Source organism: Mytilus galloprovincialis, chromosome 4 (assembly GCF_965363235.1).
Source record: "Mytilus galloprovincialis chromosome 4, xbMytGall1.hap1.1, whole genome shotgun sequence".
Taxonomy (NCBI): Eukaryota; Metazoa; Mollusca; class Bivalvia; order Mytilida; family Mytilidae; genus Mytilus; species Mytilus galloprovincialis.
This window is the reverse complement of record NC_134841.1, coordinates 86,999,988-87,021,738: the sequence shown is the minus strand read 5'-3', so window position 1 is coordinate 87,021,738 and position 21,751 is coordinate 86,999,988. Positions and strand designations below refer to the sequence as shown.

Here is a 21,751-nt window from a genome sequence, read left to right as displayed (position 1 = left end):
AGTGTTTACATTATTTGATGATATAAGCGATAAGTATGGCGGAAAAGTTTGATTTGTTGCTGATGAATGGTCCATCATTTTCTGTAATTACCATTAATGTTAATCAGATGTGAATTTGATACTTTGAATGAAATGCATCATCATATCATTCACTTTATTTTTTACGGTCTTTGATTATTTTCTGTATAAAACTACAAAAAGATGCACCTTTTTTTTTTACATAGTCATAGATAGACATTTTTATCATGGATTTGTTACGAATACGTCGGGTTTTGCACATGTAATAACCTCAAAATTGCCCGGGGCAAAAAAGAGTTTATTGGTTATTGTGCCCTTGTTCCAAATGATGTGATGTCATTGTACCTTAATGACACTTTTGTGATAAAATGTTTAAGATTTTACCTGTTATCATGGTCATATTTCATTAAATTGTCTGGTCCTATAATATAAGTATACGGTAAAAGAAACGTTGAATGTAAATTATATGAACCTGTAGCGTCTCCGGTTCAACATTGATAGAAAAAAAATATATATCCGATAAAAAACGTTGAATGTAAATGATATGAACCTGCAGCGTCTTATATTATAGGACTAATTATAACATGTCTTTACCATATACAAATGTACACCTTATCGCTATTTGTCCGCCATTACTGGATATCACTAAGGTTCCAGTAAAATATTGACGTCATAAAACAAAATATCGGACGCCACAATGGAAAAGTGATTGTGTATGACATCAAAAGTTCAAGCGGCTGGGTCAGCCTGGATTAGCGATAAGGTGTATTGGCCCTGGTATCATCCCTCAACCCATATCGGCCCTCTGCTAAAGCTTGAGGCCGATATGGGAGTCCAGGGATGATACCAGGGCCAATATGGAAAAGGGCATGTTATAATCTACATGTATCATCTGCCGTTTTCGTACATCATATGTTTTCCTATCATCCATATTTCATCGGTTTCAAATTAAAATTATCAGGGTTCTTATATAAAATGGTTGTTCAATCTCCATTTCTTCAATATTCTATTGACAATTCTTTTTATACATCCTTAATACATTAAGATGAAAACTGTCTTAGTTTTTTACATTTAAGGCCTAAAAAAAATAATGTTGTGTTTCCGATCACCCCCTTGAAATTTTGAAGGGACGGTAGGTAGGGATTTTTTTTTTGTTTTTTTTTTTTTATAATTATATATTAATATATAAAACTCAATTTCCAGTTACCAGACAAAAGTTTGGGATTTAATAGAAAGAGATTGATTACCCACTTTAAAAATCTCCCTGAGATAACTTTTAGTTTACCCCTTTTAAAATCCCCCTGAAATAACTTTTAGTTTACCCCCTTTTAAAATACCCCTGAAAAAAAAACTAAGTCCAAACCTAAAAAAATTTTTTAAACCCAATTCCCCTATTTCAGGACCAAAAGTTTGGGATTGTCAGAGAAAGAAATTGAGAAGATGTGGGGCAGATTCATTTATAGGAACGTTGAACCAAACATCATCCCAAACCTACAGATAGACAAATATATTATACATATACACTGTACCTGGCAGGACACTTTCTTTTGGCAAAGCATCTGTGGCTTTTCATCAGAATTTCTAAAGCGTTGATTGGCTGACCAGTTTCAGATGGATTAATATCAGGTTCATTTTGAAGAAGGGTCTGGCATGAAAATTTGATAAATTTAATTCCAAAAGATTGCATTGTTCCAACAGTTGTGTTATTGTCATCAATCTCGGTCCAGTCATTTTTGCCGGTGGCCGAGCACAAAATTTGTGTTGTGTATTTTTTTTCATCGATGTTAGACATTGGATGAATTTCATTGATAATGTCAAAAAAGGTGTTACTTTCTGTAAATTTAGAAATATTTTTTTCTCCGCGAAATGGTCACACTTTCCGCGTTGAACATTGAATAGGACGCGTTGTGTTGCCATGTTCAAACACTGACAAACGAAAATAACTACTGCGCATGCTCCCGCATATATAATTAGCCAAGAAGATTCCACTTTCCAGTACATTCTAAAAATAAGCCTCAAGTTTAAAACTTTTGGGGCGATAAAAAGATCGAGGGACTTAGAATTTTTTATTTTCTTTCAGAAAAAACGGTTGGTAGGTATACAAATTATTTTTTTTCCCACATCAGCTTTAAAAACTTTTGAGTCGGGGGTCTGAAGGACGGTCGGTCGGGTGACCGGAAACACAACATTTTTTTTTTTTAGGCCTAATCACAATTTTGAAAACTGCATTTTAAATTAAAAAAAGAAATGTCTTGTAAAAACTTAGTGCCAATCTGAAAAAAACATCACAATGTTAAAATTTCAGCACATGAGAACATCAAACTTAAATTAGACTTTTGACCCCAATTTCACGGTCCACTGAACATAGAAAATGAAAGTGGGAGTTTCAGGTTAAAGTTTTTGGTCAAGGTAGTTTTTGATGAAGCTGAAGTCCAATCAACTTGAAACTTAGTACACTTGTTGCTTATGAGATGATCTTTCTAATTTTTAAGCCAAATTAGACTTTTGACTCCAATTTCACGGTCCACTGAACATAGAAAATGAAAGTGGGAGTTTCAGGTTAAAGTTTTTGGTCAAGGTAGTTTTTGATGAAGCTGAAGTCCAATCAACTTGAAACTTAGTACACTTGTTGCTTATGAGATGATCTTTCTAATTTTTAAGCCAAATTAGACTTTTGACCCCAATTGCACGGTCCACTGAACATAGAAAATGAAAGTGGGAGTTTCAGGTTAAAGTTTTTGGTCAAGGTAGTTTTTGATGAAGCTGAAGTCCAATCAACTTGAAACTTAGTACACTTGTTGCTTATGATATGATCTTTCTAATTTTAATGCCAAATTAGATAATTACCCAATTTCACGGTCCATGGCACATGGAAAAGGATAGTGCGAGTGGGGCATCCGTGTACTTTTGGCACATTCTTGTTTATGATTCAATCAATTACCAGAACTACGACTTTAGAAAATACTCCGTGTATTGATCCAAATTTTCCTTCATCCGAAACATATGACGCCGTTTTTTGACATACAAAAAATAATCGGAAACAGTAAAAAATCGTAGTGAGCAGTAAAAATTGTTATTAGTACGAAAACTCATCACATGACAGTAATATAAAATTGAAATTTTTTTTTTTTAATCATTAACAATATTGTTAAACCAGGCATGGGCCAGAAAGTAATCATCAACCAGTTGATGTTTTTCTGTATATAAAGAAGAGAAGGGGGAAAACTTACGGTTCATGAACTTCATTATGAAATGGACAAATACATACAGTGTATCATGGCTGTATTTTCACCTCAAAAACTACTCTGTGCAGTTTGAAAAGTTTTAAGGCCTGGCAGCCACTGGATAAAAAGTTAAATTTAATTTGCATATCAGAAAATAAAATCTTTTTTTATGCCCCAGTAGAGGGGCATTATGTTTTCTGGTCTGTGCGTCCGTTCGTCCGTTCGTTCGTCCGTTCGTCCGTTCGTCCGTCTGTCCCGCTTCAGGTTAAAGTTTTTGGTCGAGGTAGTTTTTGATGAAGTTGAAGTCCAATCGACTTCAAACTTGGTACACATGTTCCCTATGATATGATCTTTCTAATTTTAATGCCAAATTAGAGATTTTACCCCAATTTCACGGTCCACTGAACATAGAAAATGAAAGTGCATGTTTCAGGTTAAAGTTTTTGGTCAAGGTAGTTTTTGATGAAGTTGAAGTCCAATCAACTTGAAACTTAGTACACATGTTCCTTATGATATGATCTTTCTAATTTTAAAGCCAAATTAAACTTTTGACCCCAATTTCACGGTCCACTGAACATAGAAAATGAAAGTGCATGTTTCAGGTTAAAGTTTTTGGTCAAGGTAGTTTTTGATGAAGTTGAAGTCCAATCAACTTGAAACTTAGTACACATGTTCCTTATGATATGATCTTTCTAATTTTAAAGCCAAATTAAAGTTTTGACCCCAATTTCACGGTCCACTGAACATAGAAAATGAAAGTGCATGTTTCAGGTTAAAGTTTTTCAGGTTAAAGTTTTTGGTCAAGGTAGTTTTTGATGAAGTTGAAGTCCAATCAACTTGAAACTTAGTACACATGTTCCTTATGATATGATCTTTCTAATTTTAAAGCCAAATTAAACTTTTGACCCCAATTTCACGGTCCACTGAACATAGAAAATGAAAGTGCATGTTTCAGGTTAAAGTTTTTGGTCAAGGTAGTTTTTGATGAAGTTGAAGTCCAATCAACTTGAAACTTAGTACACATGTTCCCTATGATATTATCTTTCTAATTTTAATGCCTAATTATATTTTTTATCCAATTTCATGGTCCATTGAACATGGAAAATGATAGTGTGAGTGGGGCATCCGTGTACTTTGGACACATTCTTGTTTATATATATATTAAAGTTAAATTTAATTTGCAAAAAGCAGCATATCAGAAAATAAAATCTTTTTTTATATATATTAAAGTTAAATTTAATTTGCATTATCAGAAAAATAAAATCATTTTTGGATTATGGTCATTTTTCTTTCGTTCTCACAAAACTCTGGTTTATCAACTCGCCACAGTTATAAAACATGGTATTGCTGCGATATAGCCTTGTTGTGCTAATGCGGCATAAAGCAACCAAAAATCAATCAATAACACATGGTAAAATCCCATTGACTGTATTCCTGCCATCTCGTCCAACTTATGAAAATGGGTAAAATCCTGTTGAATTAAGGCCTGCAAGAGACATATATGTGATATACAATATGTATGTCTCTGATCCTGCCAACTAGCCTTAATTATTTAAAGAATAAAAATCCAACTAATAAAGGTCTGACATCTTGCTTCACTTATGAAAAATAATAATGTCCTGATGAATAATTTAAGTCCATAGTGACAAACTCACCCTGCTCAGTATTAAAAAGAGTGAAATCTCAGTGAATAAAGGCCTGTAGTGCTACCTCTCCTCAGTAATGGAAATACAAATTATGCCATCCTGCTTTTTTACTACCTACTCGCTCCATTTACGTGAAAAGGAATTAAACCTATAGAATAAATTCTGCAAACTCTCCACACTTACTGATCATGCTAATGAAAAATAGAATCAAATCTTACTGCATGAAGGACCACAAACAAAGGAGTAAATTTGCTTTGATCCAGATCAAGTAATATGGAAAGAATAAATATCCACTTTATGATATACACCAATTGTAGTCATGTTAGTAAAATAATAAAAATAAAAATGTGTAGCCTCTTTTTGAGTGAATCACATTGACAATAAATTTCATGATTGATAAATGTCATGCATGAAAGGCTACTACATTTAGTTTATTTTATCTGTTTTAGGGCAGGAGATTTTATAGTTCTCTCTTGAAATCACACAGTGAAATTGTTCCAAAGAAAATGTTTTTATCAGATAACACTCTTGGACTGAGAGATATTATTATGGAAGTGATTTCTTTGTTAAAAGAGGTATGTTAAGGAATACTATAGTTTTAATCAAATATTGTGAAACAAACAAATGTAAGACCAATCTTATGGGAGTTAAAACAAAAAAGTGTTAGATGTTTGTTTCATTTTGCTGAAATGCTATTTGATCCTGTTATATATATATATATATCCTAAATTATAATAAAAAGTGTTTATGTCAGAAGCATCTTCTCAAGGTACATGAGGTAATGAAGGGTGTATAAATTCCATACATGTACTACATTAATTTGAAAATGATATGCTTTAAACAGTATACATATTGTATGGATATTAGGTATTTCTTTTTAAATGATTTTAATTTATATTTCAGGACAAAAAAGTTGTGGTCAATGATGAAAACTGCAATAAATCAACGTGGGAGTCCTACATAAATATGGTGAAGAAAAAGGTATTAATTGTACATTGAACTTAGTCAGTAATAGTTTTACACTTTAAAATTACATGATTTACATGTGTGCAACATTTTAAAGAATAACCTACATCTGACAGGTTTGGTTGAAGCAAAAACTTAGGTATAATGTGCACAGGTGCACAACACTTGATTCTGAAATAACATTTATCAGGTATTCTTAACATTAATAATGGAAAGCTAAACAGGTAAGAAAATACTTAGCTCTTCTGTGAAAGTTTCTTCCAATTAAAATAAAACATTTTAAAAAGTTTAAGTGTTTAAGATTTAATTATGTATTGTATTTTGTCATATAATATTGTTTATGAAGTTTTAAAAGTAAAAATATTATTTGTTTTTACTAGACTCCATCAAAATCAATAGCTGTTTTATCAGTACAACCCAAACATGGATTGAAACAACTGTACTGGTCCCGCCAGTATTACATGATGGATAATGATGGATGGGAACCATTACTGGACAGAAACTTGACCAAATGGTTTGATAGTTCCACAGGGGAACTGTCTTATCATGTAGGTAAGATGAAGATATACTAAGTATCTAGAAATAAAACAACCTTGGTGGTATTCTTGACAAGAGCTCTGGTGCCAAACTTCAAAAGGAGAGGGGGAGCATAGGTTCAATCCCAGTATAGGTCAAACCGAAGACATCAAAACTGGTATTTTTTTTTACTTCTCTGCTAAGCACACAATCAAGAGTAAGAGTAGACTGGGTCTCTAGGAGATAATATTACCTATGAGAAAATTACGTCCCTGTGCATGTTTATATTTTTGTCTCCATCTTTTAAAAATACTTACGACATTTCAATCATATTACATACATTTGTACTACATTATTTTAGAATTTAAACATCTCAATAAAATACAAGAAAATTGAAGCTATAAAACAAATAATTAAAACATAAAAAATGTATATAATAAAAATACAGCTGAATGATTATATTTGATGGATTTATGATACTTTTTGATTTTGAAGTTCAGGGACCAAAAATGTACCGGGTAGCCTTGTTTCTCCTTGTTCTCCTTTGAAATGTCATTTTTGTTTACAGTTGATGACCCAACATCAGTCGAAGATCTCAAAGTTATTGTTGAGGAACATCCTGTCATTCTACAAACACATATTCAGGTAATGTATAGGACTTGTCAAGTGTGAAAATGAAAGTATAAATTATACAGCTGTAGGCAGATACACATGTTTCTGGTTCATATTGTACAATAGAATATATAATGGGCTATTTTACAAAGTAAAAAGGTATTATTGGATTATCATCTATTGCCATTTAATATCAGCACAGGATTTTACAATACATGTTTAAAATGCTATTTGTTTTCCACTCATATTTTCAATACAGATAAAAAAAAATTAAAAAAGCATATGATAAAGGATACATGTAATATTTGTTAGGGCCCCGCCTTTAGGCGGGTCGCCCTATAGTGATCAGTCTGTCCGTCCGTAACACTTTAACTTTGTGTCCGCTCCATATCTAGAGAACCATTATGATTTCATACTTTATACTTTACATGTTTATTAACCACCACCAGAGGGCGTGTCATGATGTATGTACAACTTCCTAGGTCAAATTTAAAGGTCAAGGTAAAAAAAACTTTGGTTTCAGTTGATCATGACAACCCTGTGTCCTGTGGTGAAGATCGTGTCCGCTCTATATCTTGAGAACCGTTATGATTTCAAAGTTTATACTTGACATCCATTTTAACCAACACCAGAGGGTGTGTCATGATGTATGTACAACTTCCTAGGTCAAAGGTAAAGGTCAAAAACTTTGGTTTCAGTTGACAACCCTGTGTCCTGTGGTGAAGATCGTGTCCGCTCCATATCTAGATAACCGTTATGGTTTTATACTTAATACTTAACATGTTTATTAACCAACACCAGAGGGTGTGTCATGATGTATGTACAACTTCCTAGGTCAAAGGTCAAGGTCAAAAACTTTGGTTTCAGTTGACAACCCCGTGTCCTGTGGTGAAGATCGTGTCCGCTCCATATCTAGATAACCGTTATGATTTCAAAGTTTATACTTGACATCCAATTTAACCACCACCAGAGGGCGTGTCATGATGTATGTACAACTTCCTAGGTCAAAGGCTGCATGTGTTCATGGACCATATTCACTTTAAACAGGTGATCAATACAGCAACCCATCAATTAGGAGACCTGCTTGACCATTTGTGGATCAATTCTGGTGTCACTGTTTCTCAACAGATGCTTGCAAGATCTCCTTACAGTGATCATTTCCAAATTTTTGCTGATTTACAATTGTAAACTATTTTGTATAAATTTTATTATAAAATTTTCCTGATAGAAATAATTTGCTTCTTTGTGTTATATTTTTCTTAAATTAAAATCATATATTTTTCAAAAAGTTGCAGCCCCTCATCAAATTTTTTTAACATTTAATTAGCATTCTTTTTTGGAGGGTCATAATATATTGAAGGCATAATTCTAAAAATATGTGACAAATAGCTAATGAGCATCACCTAGATTATTATTACTGTTTACAAGATCTCCTTACAGTGATCATTTCCAAGTTTTTGCTGATCTTCAATTGTAAACTAATTAAGCAATATTGTGTATAAGTTTTTTTACAAATTTTATTCCACAATTTTCCTGATAGAAATAATTTGCTTCTTTGTGTTATATTTTTCTTAAAGTAAAATCCATATTTTTCAAAAAGTTGAAGCCCCTCAGCAATTTTTCATTTTTTAACATTTAATTGGCATTCTTTTTTGGTGGGTCATAATATATTGAAGGCATAATTCTAAAAATATGTGACAAATATCAACTGGGCAGCACCTTTAAACATATTGTTCAAACATCAATCCATATATCCAGAAGTCACCTTAGAGTAGTCAACAATGAGTTCACATCATGCAGTCATATCACTATTATACTATGAAAGTAAGTTGAGAATATTTATCAGTTTTAACTTAAAATCTTAGAATAAAATCACACATGAGACTATGTAATAACTTCAAATAATGCTTCATATCAAGACTATCCATACAACTTATTTACCCCACATTATTGACAGCGGGGCCCACAGAGATGGCTCCCATCTCAATGGTATCTAGTTAACTTGGTTAATAGCATTATGTATTGAATTCAGAACTAATTGATAACAAGGGGAAATACCCAAACACTTAAAATATTGAATCAATGAAATACCAAATTTAAAAAATTTAAAAAATACATCAAATGTTGACACCATATATGTAACACTATTTGAATATTTGAAACTAGACTTTTTATTAGTTAAAATACTAAAAATATAACTTGAAACTCTGGATTATTAAATGAATCCCTTTGAGATTTTTGCATCCAGTATTATCTTATATTTTAAAGTCATAAGAAACGAGTGACCGGTGAAAAATAATGTTCTTCCAATTCTTGAACCAATGCATACAAATATTATAAACTTAGTCTTCTGTGCACGAATTTTCATTTTTTTCGTGTAAATTTCGTATAATCGTCAATTTCTTTTTCAATCGGTCAGTATTGTTGTGAAAATATGGCAGGTAATTAAAGATCGGGTTTTGTAGCCGAAGTTTAACGATTGTCACCTGTTTGTCAACAATCAACAAAAAATCAACAAAAAAGCATGGAAATTGAGCACATGTTTAACATGTAAATTCAGATAATAGTTTATTTCAAGGACATCCATGCGTATTGCGATCACCGGATTTTTACGAGATGGGTCAGACTGAGGTCACTTTGCATACGGAAAATATGTCGGGGGAATTGCTTCCTGGAAGGAAGCAATTAAAATAAAGTAAACTTCTTCTAAATATGAATAAATTCAAGAATTTTCTTCAGAAAAAAGTATATGTACATAAGTTTTATAATGAAAACTATCCATTGAGTTATAAAAAAACATAAGCATAATTTTTTTTTTAATTTGAGGTTTCTTATGACTTTAATATTTATTTGGAGTTCTGAAAATTTCATTTTTCTCCATTAAATAAATTTCGAAAGTATTATTATGTATTTATGGGCATTATGTGTTTTGGTCCGTCCGTTTGTCTATCCGTACGTCTGTTCGTCCGTTCGTCCCCCTTCAGGTTAAAGTTTTTGGTCGAGTTAGTTTTTGATGAAGTTGAAGTCCAATCAACTTGAAACTTAGTAAACATATATATTCCCTATGATAAAATCTTTCTCATTTTAATGCCAAATTAGAAATTTTGTCCCATTTTCACGGTCCACTGAACATAGAAAATGATAGTGCGGATGGGGCATCCATATACTTGGGAAACATTCTTGTTTTTTTATGCCCCAAGATAGTGGAGGTTGCATTTAGTATTACCCTTGTCTCTCTGTATGTCCCGAAATTCATTTCTGCTTGTTTTGTTTATCTCATCAAAATGTTATGAAACTAATACATGTACACAATACTGATAACGACAAAACACAGATCAAGTTTGAAATTGAGTGGTGTCATTTTTACCGTTTGTACATTTGCATTGGAAATTTTCGTTTCTGTTCTAACTTAAGTTTGTCTTAACCAAATTTAAACTTCTACACAATATGTATTACCATTAAACGCAGATCTAGTACAAATTTGGGTAGTGTCACTTTATTAACCTTTGAGTTATGTCTCTTTATGATGTTATATGCAAGTGGGGCATTTTCTGTGTCTCATGGACACACATCCTATTTATTTTATTTGTTTCTTATATGCCAAAGATCAAATTTAGCCATATTCTTGATTTAAGAAATAAAAAAGAGAAATGTGTTTGTCTTAGAAATATATGGGAAACTAGACAGATAAAAGGTAGAGCAAATCTAAAATTCAGTTTCAGGTTTTTAACAATGAGAAAAATTGAAACTTATTAGTTAACTTTTATTGTTTTATAGCCAGATATTCCAGGACTGTTTTTCCAATGGGAGGCTGTTTTCTGTGAGGAGTCAATTAAAGCAGGAATTGTGAAGACTTGTCAGTTATGGTTCCAGAAATGTCAGCAGGGAAGGATATTTATATTGTTAGATCTGACCAGACATCCTAGCTGTAGGTTTATTAACCATAAAACTTTTAACTGTCGTCTGATATTTGAGTGAATCAATTTATTTACTGGAAATTATCTTTACTCTATATAATGGAAACTGATTAATTGTAAATTATTTTTACTTTTTATAAGAGAAACTTATCTGTTATAATTATTTTAGCTCACCTGGCCAGAAGAGCCAAGTGAGCTTTTCTCATCATTTGGTGTCCATCATCCTCCGTCCTTCGTCGTCTTCGTCTGTGGTCGTAAACTTTTACCAAAATCTTCTTCTCTGAACCTACTGGGCCAAATTCAAACAAAGTTGGCCACAATCATCATTAGGGTATCTAGTTTAAAAAATGTTTCCAATGACCCCGCCTGCTAACTTACATGGCTAAAAATAGAACATATGGGTAAAATGCAGTTTTTGGCATATATCTGAAACTAAAGCATTTAGAGCAAATCTGACATTGGGTAAATGGTCATCGGGTTATCAATAAGATCTATCTGCCCTGAAATTTTTAGACCAAACAGACAACCCATTGTTGGATGGCTGCCCCTGAATTGGTAATTTTAAGGAAATTTTGCAGTTTTGGGTTATTATCTTGAATGTTATTATAGATAGGGATAAACTGTACACAGCAATAATGTTCAGCAACATGACCATAATTGTCAGAACTTTGATCCCTTAAGGAGTTATTGTCCTTTATAGTAAATTTTTGTAATCTTTTACAAAAATCTTCTCTTTTGAAACTACTTGGCCAAATTTAACCAAACATGGACAAAATCATTGGGGTATCTAGTTTAAAAAATGTGTCAGATGACCCAGTCTGCCAACCAACATGGCCGACATGGCTAAAATAGGGGTAAAGTACAGTTTTTGTTACTAGTGGGATGACCTACTTTTAATTTAACTACTATTTTACCAAATTATTCAAAACATGAAAGGCATCCAGACCTCTTAGCATGTTCACAATTGTCTCTGAAAGTACTACCAATAGTCACTTTTCAGTTAATTTATATCTATCCAGATTAATGTTTTGCAAGGTATATCAGAGATTGCTTTGTTTTATTCATGATTTCAATTATAATTTTTAAGATATGGATTCTAGTTTTCAAGACGAGGTAAAGAATTGTATGAAAGGACTTGTCAAAAAGGTAATTGCAACACTGTTTACAGGTTTTTTCATCTGAAATAAAGAGAACAAACAAAGAGATAGGCTTGAAGGTGGTAAAAAAATATATTTCTGAGGTATCAAGTTGACTTATTTTAATTACATCATTCAGATATAATCTTGTTATTTTCTGATCTTGACATAATCTTTCATTCCAGTTCTGTTAATTATCAAGTATTTGCAAAGAATTTTTCCTCATCATATCAACACATACTTTTGTAATACAGTACCTTCCAAAGAATTATCCAAATGCAAAGGAAATAACGCATGCTGTTATAAGAGGAAGATGTGGTATGATTGCCAATGAGACAACTCTTTACCAGTCAGAAATTACGAACTGTAGGTCACCATGAGGCCTTCAACAATGACCAAGAAGCCCAGAAAGCTTATGTCATTTTTAATTTCAATTATATTTATGTCTTACATTTAGGTTATGTAATACTATGACTTTTTGGTAACATTAATGCATTGCTTATAATGAATTTGAATACTGTACCAGTTGGACACAAAGGTTATTGATATAAATAATGTCATTAAAAGACTGCTTTTCTTGTAGCTAGAAAATGTTCCTGTGTATGTATACAGTGTTGATAAAGAAGCAGTAAAATATACACTGCCGCCTAATCCTGGGTTACTGGCAACAATTCAAGGGTCACATGGTATTGATTTGTTTAATAAGGTAAAGATACTGTAATTAAGTTAACCATTCTGTTTTACATGAATAATGATAACAATATGGTCAAGTCAGGCCAAGAGGATATTTCTTGTTTTATAATTGTGTTCCTAAAAAAACCTAGAATATAGGGTTATTGCATGAATATTGTGGAATATGTCCGGAGTAGAATTATATATTGCACCAGCTTGCAATATATGTTCTACGAGGGACAATATTCCCCAATATTCATGCAATAACCCTTTTATTGTATAGCAATAAAATATTTAAATGTAAAAATTGGTTTAAACTAAGATTTTGTTGTTGATGACGTCACAAATTTTAAAGATTTATTGCACTAGTGCAATATTGGAGTTTATTGCACACTAACTTTTGATTACTTTCTGTTGGAAATATTATATTGCTATGCAATAATCCTACTTATTCTGATTATTCATGATTCATTGAAAAAAGAATTGTAATCATATATGTAACTGGCCACTTTATATAAATATTTTTAAATAATGTGTATTCCTTTTTTGTTTTTCTTAGAACACTTTCATGCTGTTTCAAGATCAGACATTTTCCAAAATGGCAGAGATGGCAGGTGTAAAACATGTAAATGTGAGTATTAAATATAAAATAAGTTTTATCAACACAAGTTTTTAGTAAAAAATGAAGAAGAATTCCCACACATCACCCCCAGTTTCATGGATTTGAAAAAGTATTTCAACTATTGAAAAAGTAATATAATTTTGCTTGTGCAATAGTTTCAGAATCAATAACAGAAAACAATATTAATCATAAAACTAAATATATATACATGTATATTCATTAGTAGAAAACAATGTATTTGGGGTAAATAAATGGATTAAGACTAATTATTAAATTATTTGTTTTTCTTCAAATAAGTTCATGATTTGACATTGAATAATAAATGCAGATCAATACATTTTCACATTTAATGTTGATTTAATGATTATAGCAAAAGTGAAATCAAATAATGAACAACAAAAAAATTAAAGACCAAAAACAAAAACCCACTTCAGTACTGATGTAAAAGATGAGTAATGGGGGGCAAACTGACATAAAGAGGTCTCTAAACATATAAGCTTCAGTGGAGCCTTTGTTAGTTGAAGCCATATTAATTATATGTATCAGCAAGGACAAGAAAGATGACATGAAATTTCATATTACCCACTTTTTAATGAAGTAATAGATACAAACAATGCAGTGATATACAAAACACAAAGAATACTTCTGACACTGAAAGCATGCCCAAATAGTGCTTAACCTGGTGAAATGACATCTTTCCATCCATAACTGCAATATTACTTCTATATTTTAGAGTTGTTAATACAATCTGTGTTTATGCTTATGATTTGATTTTTTTAGGCTTCAAAAGTGTTACAGAAGCCAGCATTAGTAAGTTTGATATGGGTTTTTTTAAATCTTTAAGTCAATTAAGTTCTTTCACTTCAGATATCTCTCAATAAGAGATGTCCACTTATTAAGATTAACAAGATTGCTGCAAAAGCTTGATTTGAAAGATTGCCTATTCCTGTTATTTTTGTAGAAAGTATTATATTTCATTTTAAATATTAAAAGAAATAATTTAGAATTATTAAATGGTTTATTCATGAGATATTTTCCTTTAACTTTTATTTATAATATTTCAGAACTATTTAAGATTAAGAATAGTAATAAAAACATTACCGATATTTCTTTGAGCTATTAGTTATTTTGTATTACATTCATACATCTTGTCACCTTCACCCAGTTTCTCTTTTAACTAATATACAATTTTGAATGAATAAAACAAACATACACATTTCATATATTAGTAAATTTATCATTTTTACTGTCATTTCTTTGAGCTATTATATATAATTAGTTATTTTGTATTACATTTAATAGCTATCTTGTCACCTTCACCCAGTTTCTCTTTTTAACTAATATACAATTTTGAATGAATAAAACAAACATACACATTTCATATATTAATAAATTTATCATTTCTACTGATATCAAATATTTTGCAGATTTTGAATAAACTGATTTTCACATCACCACGTCAGCCAAATTTTCTTCAAGACATGGAGTTCAGAGTTGAAGAGGACCAATCACCTTGTTTACCTTTATATAATCTCAAAGATAGTTTCCATGGAAATTGTTTATCAGGGGAAGTAAGCCAGGGAATTAAAGCATCCCTCTATGGATCAAATATTCATTCCATTGAAAAGTAAGCTATTTTTTGGCACATTTTTAAATTGCTTTATATGAAACATTTCTTAAACTTTTTCTCAATCTTTTCCAATGTTTGTTGGAAATCAAATTCTTTTAAATTTCTTCTTTTTATTATATCTTTAATCTTACTTTAGTGCATGTAAATTAATCAATTCTCACCTTTACCATTTAGGTATATTACAAGAACTTTTTAGATCTAATACATTAAGTATGCTATTAATGTCGTTACAATAATATTAGTGTAAATAATTTAAGTATTGAAAAGTTATAATACTAAGTATTAAAAACAGGCAGTGTACCTTTAAAGTCTTGCTTAAACACTAAGTGTCTTGATTTTATAGTATGCTTTATTTAGATTATATCTTATTTGGTGAATATTTTCATTTATCTCAGATTTCAGAAAAATTTTGAGGCCTACCTGATGAAAAAAGAAGACCCCTCTACACAGTTAAATCCTGATGACAGTACACATGTATCTAGTGATGATGAGGTCATAATTCAGAACAAAACTTTCACAAGAGAGCTACCTAAGTGGATGTTGGGTACCAGTAAATCTGCTTCATCTTCATCCCTGTCAAGTCATCGTTCTGACAGTGTCAACAGTACTGCTTCAGCAGACCAGAAGAAAGTCAAGTAAGAGAAAAATGTCTTGGCACAATGTTTTACAATAAATAAATATAAGAAGATGTGGTATGAGTGTCAATGAGACAACTCTCCATCCAAGTCACATTTTTTAAAGTAAATCATCATAGGTCAAAATATGGCCTTGCTAATGTTGCTTTAAAAGTTATGGACATAAAGCAAGTTGAATTGAAGTGGTATTGACAGTTTTACAGTTTGCATCAAGTTTGAAGTTGGAAATTCTTCCTTGATAGTTATGCCCTTACTAAAAGATAAAAATTGTATGCATATTATAATTTGTAATCAAATTTATAAAATGAGACATAACAACATTAGTTTATTACCAGTAATTTAAATAATCTTGATATTAGTTTCTTTGTAGTTATAAGAACTAACATGCAAATATAAATACTGTATAATTTCTTGCCCTTCATGCAAAATGTGATAATGTCATCTAGAAAGTGAATATTTTTTTCAAAGCAGTAATTATTTATTATTATTTTCACAGATCTACAGTTTATGTGATGTCAGAGAAGGAACTTGTAGAGGTAGCTACAGAAATCCTTAAACAGGTATATTTATTTGTACTATTGTTGACCAATCAGTGTTATGTTTTTAACTCTAAAGAATCATGAAATAAGGATGATATGCTTTTAAGTTGTCTATTCAAGCACTTGTTTTGGGGTAATTCATATTACAATTAAGTAAGTGTCCACACCCCAGTTTAATTTGAATTAATAAAAGGCATTTCTTATCCAAATTGAAAAATGGCAATTTCAATTCAATTCAAATACCAAAAAAATAGTGTCTGAACAAGATTAGCTTATTCAATTTCGAATTCAATTAGAATCTAATATACATGTGAACTAGGCATATAATGTGACTAGACTGTTATCTAAAAATTTCAGGCTGGTAGAGAAGATATTCTTCAAAAAATTCATGAACAAGAATTGTCAATAAATTCCAATTCAAAAAAGGAACGCAATGAGGAAACAAGCATTATAATACCTAAAACAGAATCTGACTCAACAGCCATGGTTGAAGTAGCTGAAGAAAATGGAGTGGATCCGTCATGTATAAGTGCATCCAGTAAAAAGAAAAGAACATTTTCTAAAAAGAAAACCAATTCTACTGGTAATAAAACCAAGGACATTTTAGATTTAGATTTCATGGACTCAGAAGATATAAAAGATGAAATAAATGTGGAAAATTCAGGTGGTGCATGTGGGAAGAGAGACAATATTGTTCCTCAACGCTTAGAAATTACGAAAATAAATCAGTGTCAACAGTCAAAAACAAATTTCTCTAACGATTTATTTGACACTGTTCCCATGTGTGAAGAGGAAAATGACGTTCAGATGAAATCAAAGAAAAATATTAGTGATGAAACTTGCATTTTAAGTGAAGAAAAAAATACTGACTCAATTAAAACTTCAAATAGTTACCTGTTTACTAAACTAACAAAAAGGTTACATAACCAAGCTGAAAGTAAATGTAATAGTGACGGTATAAATGAATCTAACTCAAGTAGAGATGAAACCTCTTTAAATATTGACCCTACAGAATTGTTTCAAAACTTACCAGAAGATGACTCAGAAAGACAGAGTGTAACATTTAAACCAAGGAAGAAACTAAAGACTGTAGAAACACATCATGATCACCAGCTAAATGATAATCATAACAATAATAATGTTACGTCTGCCAGCGCTAAACCAAAGAAACCTGATTTGTCTTTCTTAGATGATATATTTGGATGAAATACTTTCATCAAGTATTTGTTAATAAATAATAAGATACAATCATGATTTTTTTTATTACTTGTTATTGGCTTACATTTATTTTTAACCATACTTAGATGCAGGGACTGAATTTTCATCTGTCCCTTGACACCATTTGCGAGTATATGGTCTTGAGAAAACGATGATAGTCCGTTGAAAGGGGACGATAAATGGCTGATTTGTGTTAAGACTAAGAGAGCGAGCTATATCTCTTGTACCTAAAAGACACCTTTGTAGATTTCAAAAAGAGCAGGCTAATGCCGCTACATCGGCTACAATGCAGCACTCACACCTGCAAATTGGAAAGAGATTAATATTAGTTGCAAAACTTGTTTCCCAATCCACTATAAATAAATATGTTTAAACTATTTATCTAGCTTAATGGCAACAATCCATGATGCAATATGTATATTTTGTAAAAGAATTTTAATTTTCCATGTTTTAATAATTTTTTAAGTAAAATTTAGATTTTTAAAGTATGTGCCATCTAAGAAATAACTGTATATTTGGTGAGATATACATAGCTATCGTTTAATGTCTTTAAAATTACTCTGCTGTTTCCTGGCTGCACACATTGCTTTCTTACAGGATATATAAGGATGCAATACTCATAAATGCTGCAATTTTCTTCTTTTTCTTCAAAAGGGACTATATCATACCTAATTTTGTTGTCCAAACATAAAAAATCTTGCATACTTTATTTATATTTCTTGACCTAATACATTTTCCAAGAAAGTGTGGAGTTGCGATTCAATGCCCGAAAATTGGCCTTAATGCCCTTACTCCTTTCTTCAATGTTTGTTAGCTACTGATACTATATAAGATACATTTGTTTCTATCAACGGCTACATAGAGTCACTGTTCTCTCCCCAGGTAATGAATATTAGTTGTCTATTGACCAAAAGTAATTGAACTCTATCAAAGCAAGCCAGCTTTTTTCTTAAAAACTGTTATGTCCCCTTTAAAATGCAGAAGAACATTAAATTAAACCTAATGTTAATTTATGTTGACAAAAGCTGAACAGCATGGGTACCAGTAATTCATATATATAATAATATAATAGTACCTAAATATAGTTTCAAATTGAGAATATCCTTTTTAGCTCACCTGGCCCAAAGGGCCAAGTGAGCTTTTCTCATCACTTGGCGTCCTGCGTCCGTTGTCGTTCATCGTCGTCATCCGTCGTCGTTAACTTTTACAAAAATCTTCTCCTCTGAAACTACTGGGCCAAATTTAACCAAACTTGGCCACAATCATCATTGGGGTATCTAGTTTAAAAATTGTGTCTGGTGACCCGCTAAACCAACCAAGATGGCCGCCATGGCTAAAATTAGAACATAGGGGTCAAATGTATAATTTGGCTTAAAACTCTGAAATCAAAGCATTTAGAGCAATCTGTCATGGGGTAAAATTGTTAATTAAGTCGAGATCTATCTGCCCTGAAATTTTCAGATGAATCGGACAATGGGTTGTTGGGTTGCTGCCTCTGAATTGGTAATTTTAAGGAAATTTTGTCTGTTTTCGGTTATTATCTTGAAAATTATTATAGATAGAGATAAACTGTAAACAGCAATGATGTTGAGATCTACAAATATGTCAACATGATCAAAATGGTCAGTTGACCCCTTAATAGTCATTTTTTACCAATTTTTCGTAAATTTTTGTGATTTTTACAAAAATCTTCCTCTCTGAAACTACTGGACCGAATTTAACCAATCTTAGCTACAATCATTATTATGGTATCTAGTTTTAAAATTGTGTGCGGTGACCTCGCCAAACAACCAAGATGGCCGCCATAGCTAAAAATAGAACATAGGGGTAAAATGTAGATTTTGGCATATAACTCTGAAACCAAAGCATTTTAAGCAAATCTTACGGGGTTAACTTGTTTATCTACTAAAATATATATTTTCTCCCCTGAAATTTTCAGATATATTGGACATCTGGTTGTTGGTTTGCTGCCCCCCAATTGGTAATTTTTAAAGAAATTTATCCTTTTTTAGCCCACCTGGCCCACAGGGCCAAGTGAGCTTTTTACATCACTTTGCGTCCGGCCTCCGTCGTCCGTCGTTGTTAACTTTTACAAAAATCTTCTCCTCTGAAACTACTGGGCCAAATTAAACCAAACTTGGCCACAATCATTATTGGGGTATCTAGTTTAAAAAATGTGTCCGGTGACCCGGCCAACCAACCAAGATGGCCCCCATGGCTAAAAATAGAACATAGGGGTAAAATGCAGTTTTTGGCTTATAACTCCAAAACCAAAGCATTTAGAGCATATCTGACAGGGGTAAAATTGTTAATCAGGTAAAGATCTATCTGCCCTGAAATTTTCAGATGAATCGGACAACCCGTTGTTGGATTGCTGCCCCTAAATTGGTAATTTTAAGGAAATTTTACTGTTTTTGGTTATTATCTTGAATATTATTATAGATAGAGATAAACTGTAAACAGCAATAATGTTCAGCGAAGTAAGATTTACAAATAAGTCAACATGATCGAAATGGTCAGTTGATCCTTTTAGGAGTTATTGCCCTTTATAGTCAATTTTTAACCATTTTTCGTAAATCTTAGTAATCTTTTACAAAAATCTTCTCCTCTGAAACTACTTGGCCAAATTAATCCAAACTTGGCCACAATCATTATTGGGGTATCTAGTTTAAATAATGTGTCCGATGACCTGGCCAACCAACCAAGATGGCCACCATGGCTAAAAATGCAACATAGGGGTAAAATGCAGTTTTTGGCTTATAACTCCAAAACCAAAGCATTTAGAGCAAATCTGACTGGTTAAAATTGTTAATCAGGTAAAGATCTATCTGCTCTAAAAATTTTCAGATGAATCGGACAACCCGTTGTTGGGTTGCTGCCCCTGAATTAGTAATTTTAAGGAAATTTTGCAGTTTTTGCTTATTATCTTGAATATTATTATAGATAGAGATAAACTGTAAACAGCGATAATGTTCAGCAAAGTAGGATTTACAAATAAGTCAACAAGACCAAAATGGTCAGTTGACCCCTTAAGGAGTAATTGCCCTTTATAGTCATTTTTTACCACTTTTTCGTAATATTTTGTAATCTTTACAAAAATCTTCTCCTCTGAAACTACTGGGCCAAATTAAACCAAAATTGGCCACAATCATCATTGGGGTATCTAGTTTAAATAATGTGTGGGGTGACCTGGCCAACCAACCAAGATGGCCACCATGGCTAAAAATGCAACATAGGGGTAAAATGCAGTTTTTGGCTTATAACTCCAAAACCAAAGCATTTAGAGCAAATCTGACTGGGTAAAATTGTTAATCAGGTAAAGATCTATCTGCCTTAAAAATTTTCAGATGAATCGGACAACCCGTTGTTGGGTTGCTGCCCCTGAATTAGTCATTTTAAGGAAATTTTGCAGTTTTTGCTTATTATCTTGAATATTATTATAGATAGAGATAAACTGTAAACAGCGATAATGTTCAGCAAAGTAAGATTTACAAATAAGTCAACAAGACCAAAATGGTCAGTTGACCCCTTAAGGAGTTATTGCCCTTTATAGTCATTTTTTACCACTTTTTCGTAATATTTTGTAATCTTTTACAAAAATCTTCTCCTCTGAAACTACTGGACCAAGTTTAACCAAACTTGGCCACAATTATCATCATTGGAGTATCTAGTTTAAAAAATGTGTGGGGTGACCGGGCCAACCAACCAAGATGGTGGCTATGACTGAAAATAGAACATAGGGGTAAAATGTAGATTTTGGCTTATAATTCTGAAACCAAAGCATTTAGAGCAAATCTGACTGGGTTAAATTGTTAATCAAGTCAAGATCTATCGGCCCTGAAATTTTCAGACGAATCAGACAACTGGTTGTTGGATTGCTTCCCCTGAATTGGTAATTTTTAAAGAAATTTTAACGTTTTTGGTTATTATCTTGAATATTTTTATAGATAGAGATAAACTGTAAACATCAATAAAGTGCAGCAAAGTCAGATCTACAAATAGGTCAACATGACCAAAATTATCAGTTGACTCCTTAAGAAGTTATTGCCCTTTATAGTCAATTTACAAAATATTTTCCTCTGTTACTAATGGGCCAAGTTCATTGTAGATAGAGATAATTGTAAGTAGCAAGAACGTTCAGTAAAGTAAGAACTTCAAACACATCACCATCTGACACCAAAACACAATTTTGTCATGAATCCATCTGTGTCCTTTGTTTAATATGGACAAACACCAAGGTGAGCGACACAGGCTCTTTAGAGCCTCTAGTTGGTTATTATCTTGGATACTATTATAGATAGAGATAAACTGTAAACAACAATAATATTCAGCAAATTAAGATCTACAAATAAGACAACATGACCAAAATGGTCAGTTGACCCCTTAAGGAGTTATTGCCC

At 32.0% G+C, this 21,751-nt stretch overlaps 1 protein-coding gene across 1 annotated transcript; it reads left to right on the top strand.

Moving 5' to 3' along the window:
* Window positions 1-28: 28 nt before the first annotated feature.
* Window positions 29-17,381, top strand: LOC143073273 (uncharacterized). Its single transcript, XM_076248681.1, has 14 exons — window positions 29-83; window positions 5,338-5,463; window positions 5,792-5,869; window positions 6,235-6,406; window positions 6,939-7,015; window positions 10,760-10,910; window positions 11,987-12,045; window positions 12,619-12,741; window positions 13,267-13,338; window positions 14,110-14,139; window positions 14,757-14,956; window positions 15,355-15,594; window positions 16,091-16,154; window positions 16,491-17,381. The coding sequence occupies exons 1-14, from the start codon at window positions 36-38 to the stop codon at window positions 17,337-17,339; spliced, it is 2,289 nt and encodes a 762-aa protein (XP_076104796.1). The 5' UTR covers window positions 29-35; the 3' UTR covers window positions 17,340-17,381.
* The last annotated feature ends 4,370 nt before the right edge of the window (window positions 17,382-21,751 follow it).

What these genes read in the sequence shown, in the direction of transcription:
- LOC143073273 (XM_076248681.1), top strand. Translation starts at nt 36, where the DNA reads ATGGCGGAAAAGTTTGATTTGTTGCTGATGAATGGTCCATCATTTTCT. An exon ending in TAAATATGGTGAAGAAAAAG is followed by an intron (nt 5,870 to 6,234) that starts GTATTAATTGTA and finishes TGTTTTTACTAG; the next exon opens with ACTCCATCAAAATCAATAGC. An exon ending in TGTTACAGAAGCCAGCATTA is followed by an intron (nt 14,140 to 14,756) that starts GTAAGTTTGATA and finishes AATATTTTGCAG; the next exon opens with ATTTTGAATAAACTGATTTT.